Below are 8,209 nucleotides of genomic sequence, written 5' to 3' on the forward strand. Positions count from 1 at the left end.
ACCAGCAGTGAACGGTGACGCCCCAGGGAGCAAGGAACCGGACCCAAACACGGCAGAACCGGGCGGCAGAGAGGGGAAATCAACTGAAACAGTGGTCGAAAATTGAGGAAAAACCGGAATTTGGGGATTTCCGATCACCGGCGGTTTTTCCGAAATTGAAGGTGTTACACAATTGCCCATGACTAGACGATCAGACGCTGAAGAGAAATTGACAAAAGACGCCGGATTCGGGCTAGAAATCGACGATGAAATTGACGGAGAAGGTACGATTTCAGCCGGAATTTTAGATCTAACATTCCCGGCGGGAATGAACGGCGTTCGGACCGATTCATGGATGGTTGGAATCGTCTGGACCATAGGATCATAGATCGGGGTCTGGATTGAACAAACATTGCCGGAGGTGGCCGGAATCTGGGAAAAACCAGTAGCCTCCTCGGTGAACAGTGCTACCGTAACTTCAACCGGAGATGGCATCTGAACGGCTGAGTTGTCTGGTCGCGCAGGTGTCGGAAAGTGACGAGAGAGTTGAGGCGAGTCTGCCTGAGTAGGTCCGGCACCGGAAGGAGCCGCGGTGGCCGGCGACGAAGAAGAGCACTGTAGCGGCGTAAATTCGATCTGCGATTTGGAGGTGCTACCGAACTCCGATTGAGCTGATTTTTTGATATGATGGTCGCCCAAGAGAGGCGGTTCCGATGGTAAAGTGAACCGGCCGTGAACCGGCGGCGGCGGCGGCGACGAGGGTAGGGTCATTGTAGGGCGATTTTTGGGGTGAATTTGGGGTTTTTTTTGGAAGAGAGCATTTTCGCTGGTTTTTTTGGTTTGGTTTAGGGTTTTAGGGTTTAGGGTTTAGGGTTTAGGGTTTTTTTTTTTTTTTTTTTTTTTTTTCCGAAAAACACCGCCGGATGCGGGGGGGTTTAGGGTTTCGGGTTTGGGGTTTGGGGTTTGGGGTTTGGGGTTTAGGGGTTAGGGTTTAGGGGTTAGGGGTTAGGGGTTAGGGTTGAGGGTTGAGGGGTTTCGGGGTTTAGGGTTTAGGGTTTAGGGTTTAGGGTTTCGGGTTTCGGGTTTCGGGTTTAGGGTTTAGGGTTTTTTTTTTTTTTTTTTTTTTTTTTTTTTTCCGGAAAACACCGCCGGATGCGGGGGTGTTAGGCAGACCCCTACCTGTATATATCCACAAAATAAACAGTAACAAAATACAGAATACAGAAAAAAAACCTAAAAGAGGAGGTGGATAAAACCATAACCTCCTCAAAAAGGCTAAAGCAGTAGAAACATAAATACAAAGCAACCTAGGGAAGGAATTACAAAAGCAAAACGAACTCTAGAAGACTACCAAATAAGCGGCAACAACTAATAAAAAAGGAGAAGCGCTATGAACCGCATGCTGAGGAAGACAAAATGATAATGGCGAGATGATCGCAGAGTCCATGCAAAAGCTCTCATCCCGGAGCTATCATCCTGGAGAGTCCAATAATGGCGATCACAGAGTAATATATAGATCGCAATCCCGCCAGAACAAAAGATATCTAGCATCTGAATCAAAAGAGCAGAGATCTCGATCCCATGAAGTAGGAGTCTGACGAACATGTCATAAGAAGCAGAGGATCCTTTAGAAAGCACCCCATGAATCCACCATGACATCCAGCAAACACCTCTACAATAACTGATACGGCGGCCAAGGAGAACCAGCAGTAAACGCCCTCCAGGAACCATGAATGTGCCAAAGGAAAGCACCAACAGAAATAGGGCAGAGACCCACTCAGAACAAACAAGAATACACACATCATGTGCAAGTGTCTGGACCCACTTGCACAGACCATACGGAAGTGAAAAACAACCTCCAAGTACACTAACCTGCAATAAAATATATATATATATATATATATATATATATATATATATATGTATATAGATATAAATAGATATAGAGCCAGAGACCATAAAGAAAGAGATCCAAAAAAGAAGAAGGGGCTGCAAATGGCTAAGAGGATCTGTTTCTGAGGTATGGAAGCCCAGAATGATCAGATCTAGCAAGGGTGGAGATGTCTGGAGGTAGGGAAGGACCTAACTCTAAGGTGTACTGCCTAAAAGTATGAGCCCTCGCCGCCAAGGCATCCGCCACAGAATTCCCTTCCCGGTAAATATGCGATAAATGAACAGATCGCCCCCTCATCAACAAAAGAATCCGTGTAACAAAATGTTCAAGATCCCAGCAGCACCGACGAGAACGAAGTAAAAGAATGGAAATCCAAGAGTCAGTCTCAATCCAAAGAGGGAAGAGATGAAGATCAGAAGAAATGAGAAGACCCCTCCAAATAGCCCATAATTCTGCCCGGACATTGGTCCCAACTCCAATGAACTCACTGAAAGAAACCACCACATGCCCAGAAGAGTCACGAACAACCCCACCAACAGTAGAGTCCCCAGGACTACCTCTCGAACTCCCATCTACATTCAATTTAAAACACCCGAACGGCGGCCGCAACCAACGAACAATCGTCAGTTTACGAGCCCTACGCAACTGAACAAAAATCCCCATAGCCCTCGCAGCCTGCAAAACACCCCGCCAGTGCATGGGCTTAACAGTAGACGCAGCGTGAGCGAGGCGCAAATAAGACAAAATCTGAGACTTAACAGTCTCCGCGGAAATGTGCAAATGACGGTGTTTCGCATCGTTACGAGCCGTCCAGAGAAACCATAAAACAATGAAAGGCAAAAACTCCTTCACGTGGCCCCTAGGAGTCCACCCCGGATGCCTCTTCCAAGCACTGAGGAAGAGTCTGAAATCACTGGTAAGGGGAATACGGACATGAAAAACAGCCCCAAAGTAATGCCATACAGACCTGGCAAGAGGGCTATCAATGAAAATGTGCGTGAATGTCTCAGGCATCTCACAACACTGACATTTAGACGCCAGCTCGAAACCACGACGCTGGAGCACATCGTCAACTGGAAGCCATTGATGCCAAAACCTCCAGAGGAAGAAAGACATAGTAGGCCTCAGCCAACTGCCCCAGCAAGGAGTGAAGATATCAGAAACTTGGTCTCTCAAGCGGACAAGCTCCCATGCGGATTTCAGCGAAAAAACACCGTCAGAACTATGCACCCAAATAGCCGAATCGGGCTCCCCCGATGCAATAGGGATCAGAGTAATAGTCTCAGCAACAGAGGGTGGGACAACTGAGCAGAGAAGGTCAAAATCCCAAGCCCCATCTGAAAGAAAGTGAGAAACACGGACACCCCGATCCCCCCTAAGCAGGACCTGACTAGACAAGGGAACATCCCCACACCAGATGTCATCCCAAAAAGCAACATCTCCCACCCCAATTCTCCATCGAATGCCAGATTCAGCACGAGCCCTAATCTTAAGCAAACGACGCCAAGTGGGAGAAATGAACCCAGCAGATGAAACATAAGCTGGATGCACCAACTGGCAGTATTTTCTCATCATGAATTTGGCCCATAGGGATGAACCTTGACGAAAACGAAACCATAATTTAATGGAGAAGCTATCCACAATATCTTTGAGCCTGCGAAATCCAAGACCCCCTTCAGAGACAGGAAGACATGCACGAGACCACCTCGCCCAATGCCATTTCTTATCCAAGGATCTGGATCCCCACAGGAAACCATTGAAAACATTCTCAAGCCTCTCCATAACTGCCAGAGGTGGCTGGACTACCTGGAACATGTAAATGGGAACCGAAAGGAGGACACTCCTAAGGAGAGTCATACGGCTCCCCGGGGAAAGAGTTTTAAGCTCCCAACCCTCCAACTTCTTACTCACCATCTGCACAAGGGGATCAAAAAGAGAGCAAACTCTATTCCCACGAAACAAAGGAACTCCGAGGTATTTGATAGGAAAACAACCCTCCCCAAACCCAGTGATACGAAGGAGACGGGAACGAGTACGACCAGAACACCTCGGAGGCAAAATAATGACACTCTTAACTGCATTCACCAACTGCCCCGAGCAGTTTTCATAGTGATGCAAAAAATCCATGAGACTGTTCATCTCACGAGTCCCACCATTGGCAAAAATAATGACATCATCAGCATAGGCCAGGTGGGAAAGAAGGAGATCACAACCAGATCGGTACCTAATCGCAGGATACTGACGATAAAGACGATCAAGACCACGCGAAAGGTACTCTGCCCCCAAAATGAAAAGAAGTGGGGACAAAGGGTCGCCCTGCCGGAGACCCCTAGTGGATCCAAAGAATCCAGTGAGTGAACCATTGATATTAACTGAAAATTGGCAATGAGAAATGCAGGCAGATATCATCGACACTACCTGCTCTGAAAAGCCATAATGCCTCAAGACATCCAACAGAAAAGACCATTGGACCCTATCATAAGCTTTAGCCATATCCAGTTTCAAAATAACATTGCCACCACGGGTGGGGAGAGAAAGACTATGAGTGAGCTCTTGAGCAAGGAGGATATTATCCGAAATCACCCGCCCTGGAACAAAGCCACTCTGATTCCACGAAACCAGCCTCTCCGCCACCTCCTTCAGCCGAGAATATAAAAGTTTGGAAATTATCTTATTAGTCACATTACACAAGCTGATAGGACGAAAGTCCGACCAAGCCTGAGCTCCCATGACTTTGGGAATCAATGTGATCGTGGTGGCAGTAAACCCCTGTGGCAAGGGACTACCCCGAAAGAAATCCAGGACCGCATCAAAAACATCCTGATGGACAATCTCCCAGCAATGCTGAAAGAAGGCCGAAGAGAATCCATCAGGCCCCGCCACACTATCACGGTGAATGGAGAAAACAGTCGCCTGCACCTCCTCCAAAGAAGGAGGGGCAGCAATATTTGCGTTCTCCAAATCCGAGATCACCAAGGGGAAATCAGAAAAATCCGGGCAAGAAAGCACAAAAGGATCCCCAGTAAGCAGGTTTTGAAAAAAGGCGGCCCCAGACTGCTGAATAAGCTCAGGGGAAGTAATGCAAGAGCCATTATCCCAAATACGAAAGATTTTATTAGCCACCCTTTTTTTCTTGACCATATTGTGGAAGAGTTTGGTGTTCCTCTCACCATCCTCTAACCACCTACAAGCGGCTTTTTGCCGCCAAAAATCCGCCTCCATGGCGGTAACCCTAGCAAGATCTGCATTGCAATTGGACAAACTAGTCCAATGCAAATCCGAAGGAGCAGCCTCGCAATCTGCCTCAGCAATCCGGACAGCCTGCTCCGCCTCAGCAAGTTTGGCAAAAAGATCACCAAAAACACTCTTATTCCACCACTTCAGATGGCTTTTGAGGCGCTTCAACTTCACAAAAAGACGGGGCATACCGTTCAAATGACACGGTAAATTCCAATTAAGCCTCACCGTCTGCAAAAAACCATGGTGCCTGAGCCACATGCTCTGAAAGCGAAAAGAACTCGGCCCACTAGCAAAGACCGGGACTGACACAAAAAGAGGAAAATGGTCAGAGACCGTACGAATGAGGTGCTCCACACGAATAGAATGAAAATGGTCACCCCAATCAACAGACACAAAAACCCGATCAAGACGCTTCCAAATGGTCTTGTTCGTCCACGTGAACGAAGACCCCTCAAAACCAGCATCTACTAACCCAGAATCCAAAATAAAGTGATTAAATTCTTCCATGGGAAGCAACCGCCCACCAGAAGAACCCAAACACTCCGACGAATTCCTGACTACATTAAAGTCGCCACCAACAAGCCAAGGACCCTGAGCAGGCTTAACCTGAAGCAAAGAATTCCAAAGCTGTCTGCGCTCAATGTAAGTCACACTTAGCATAAACAAAGGAACAAAAGACAGTGGTCGGCAAAAAAGTAGCAGAAACCCGGAAGTGAAGGAATTGAGTGTGATCAAAAAGACACTCAACCATGACATCCTCCGCAAAGAAAACCCAGATATGACCCGAGGAGTTCGATATAACTCGAGAAAAACCAAAACGACGAGTCATAAAACGAACATCCAGATCAATCATGGGTTCCAAAATAGCCAAGATCTTGACTCTCTTATCTTTAACGTGGGCATGTAGCCTTTGTTGAGACTCCGAGCTCCGGAGCCCCCTGACATTCCATATGAGAAAATTCATGGAGAATGGGCACCAGAACCGCCCTGTCGCTTTTTACGCGACCTATGAAAAGCATTCTCCTTCCTTTTCTTAATATCCCCCATATCAGCATCCAGAATACGACCTTCAGACCTACAGCCATCACCCGACTCAGAATGCCGATCGAATTCCTGATCAGTATCTCCAGCAGATTCCAGCCGGAAGACCAGCTCACTGACAGAAGGACCCTGCCTGGCAACCAATTCCTCTACCGTAGAGGAAGCATCATCAGGAGACAAAGGAACAGAGGGGATGGAATGACTACTGTGATTCAAAGTACAAGGCCCCAGAGAGCCAAACACAGGCAACTCACTAGTAGACGGGACCCCAATACCATCCACACAATCATCCAACTGTAACCCTCCATCAATAACCTCATCAGTGAGGATCACACCCTCAACAAGAACAGACTCCAAAGGATCCTTTCCAGAAGACCCAACACCGGCATCCTCCAGATGACCACATGGAGGGTCCATATCAACACAATCTAATCCAACAGGATCAGGCTCCGCGTCCTGCCCATGCGAGAGCACCTCAAAAGGATTCAACTCAAGAGGATTCTTTCTTGGAAGAACCTGCCGAACTGGCCTCTTTCTCCCTCTACGTCTGGGACCCGTGCCAGTTTTCTGAAGCTGAGGCTGGGTCCCCAAATTAAAACCAGAATTAACACCCCCTGGAGGGGCAGACTCTGTAGATGGGGGAGACTGGCCAGAAGCACGGTCAGCAGGCTTAGGACGAACAGGTTTGGGATTTTTTCCATGGGAATAACAAACACTGGTCGAATGACCCAGCATTTTGCAATCCATGCAGTACCCGGGGATTCGCTCATAAATGACTTCAATTTCTTGAGCATGATCACCCCAACCCACCCAAATCTCTTTGACTGGCGGTTCGAGCACATTAATTTCAACACAGACGCGAGCAAAAGCGCCTCGAGAAGAATCTGCAGTATGATCATCCATCTTCACCGGTTTCCCCACAATTTTGGCCAAAGCAAAGAGACTTTGCTTAGAAAACAAATGAAGGGGAAGACCCGGGAAGCGGATCCAAACTGGGGCAATGGGTGACTCCTCCTGAAGATTAAACTCTGGCGTCCACTTAGAGAAGCGGACCGACAGAGGTCCAACCTGCATAACCCCCTTGGTCCAAAAGAACGCATAGTCTTCTTCACAAGCAAGAGTGAGAACAAGAAAACCCCGAGGCATGAACTTTAAGTCAAAAGATCTAACTAGGCCCAATTTAGCAAAAGCCGCAGAAATACCAGAATTTGGAACTAGAGATCGATTCCCTGAAATTTTTCCAACCAAAGCAAATTTGAAAGGTTCTGCGAGGGTAGAAATAACCTCATCCGGGAAGAGAATACCCGGTTTTCCATTTCGAAGAGTCGGCACAGGCATGTCATTCATAGAGTTGTGCAACTCATCAAAGCTTTTTTTGGCCGTCCGAGGGGATGGTGGAGTCAGGATATCACGAAATGACACAGTAAGCGGAATAGGAACACGCGTACCTGGTTTGACCGTTTCAGCACAAGGGTTGACTGCCGAGTCAACTCGTCCTTCACGGTGATTCGACTCGACCGAGTTGACTCGTGAGTCACCTACCGGAGCACCACCATGGACCGGCGACGGTGAGGGGAGTCCAGAACCGGGACCAATTCGTGCAGACTCGGGCATTGGAGGGTCCGATTTAACCAAAGGATGTGAAGAAACTCGATTTTGCCCTACGAATTGGGCGTTTCCGACCGGTGGCCGGAAACCAGAAATTGAAGATGGCAAAATGCGACCCATACCTGGACGATCAACCCCTAAAGAGGAATTGAAGAAAGAAGCCGGAATAGTGCCTGAAATCGGCGGTGAGAAAGACGGCAGTGAGGCGTCGAACGGCGTGTTCTTAGATCTGAAATTCACGGCTGATTTGAACTCCGATTGGAGTGATTCCTGAACCATTGGAATCGTCTGGACAAGTGGGTCACAGATCGGGGTCGGGATGGAACATTGGATGTCGGAGTTGGCCGGAATCGACGAAACAAGCGACGGCTGCGCAGTGAACAGTAACTGCGGAGCTTTGAACGGAGATGACGCCGGAACGGGGAAACTGGACGGTCGCGTAGGTGC

At 48.1% G+C, this 8,209-nt stretch overlaps 1 protein-coding gene across 1 annotated transcript; it reads right to left on the reverse strand.

The window, feature by feature from the left end:
- Window positions 1-1,347: 1,347 nt before the first annotated feature.
- On the reverse strand, window positions 1,348-6,077 carry LOC142537894 (uncharacterized). Its single transcript, XM_075643371.1, has 7 exons — window positions 5,820-6,077; window positions 5,638-5,719; window positions 4,793-5,415; window positions 4,457-4,693; window positions 4,292-4,346; window positions 2,375-4,245; window positions 1,348-1,794 (listed from the first exon to the last, which is right to left on the reverse strand). The coding sequence occupies exons 1-7, from the start codon at window positions 6,075-6,077 to the stop codon at window positions 1,348-1,350; spliced, it is 3,573 nt and encodes a 1,190-aa protein (XP_075499486.1).
- Between the last annotated feature and the right edge of the window lie 2,132 nt (window positions 6,078-8,209).

This window comes from Primulina tabacum, chromosome 2, assembly GCF_025594145.1.
Source record: "Primulina tabacum isolate GXHZ01 chromosome 2, ASM2559414v2, whole genome shotgun sequence".
Taxonomy (NCBI): Eukaryota; Viridiplantae; Streptophyta; class Magnoliopsida; order Lamiales; family Gesneriaceae; genus Primulina; species Primulina tabacum.

Bases quoted from the DNA above. Each gene is read 5' to 3' on its own strand.
- LOC142537894 (XM_075643371.1), bottom strand. From the start codon at position 6,077: ATGAATTTTCTCATATGGAATGTCAGGGGGCTCCGGAGCTCGGAGTCT. The intron at 5,416-5,637 runs GTGGGCGGTTGC...TTTTTGTGTCAG, and splicing joins GGAGTGTTTGGGTTCTTCTG to TCCCGGTCTTTGCTAGTGGG. The intron at 1,795-2,374 runs GTGGTTTCTTTC...AAGTGGGTCCAG, and splicing joins GTGACTCTTCTGGGCATGTG to ACACTTGCACATGATGTGTG.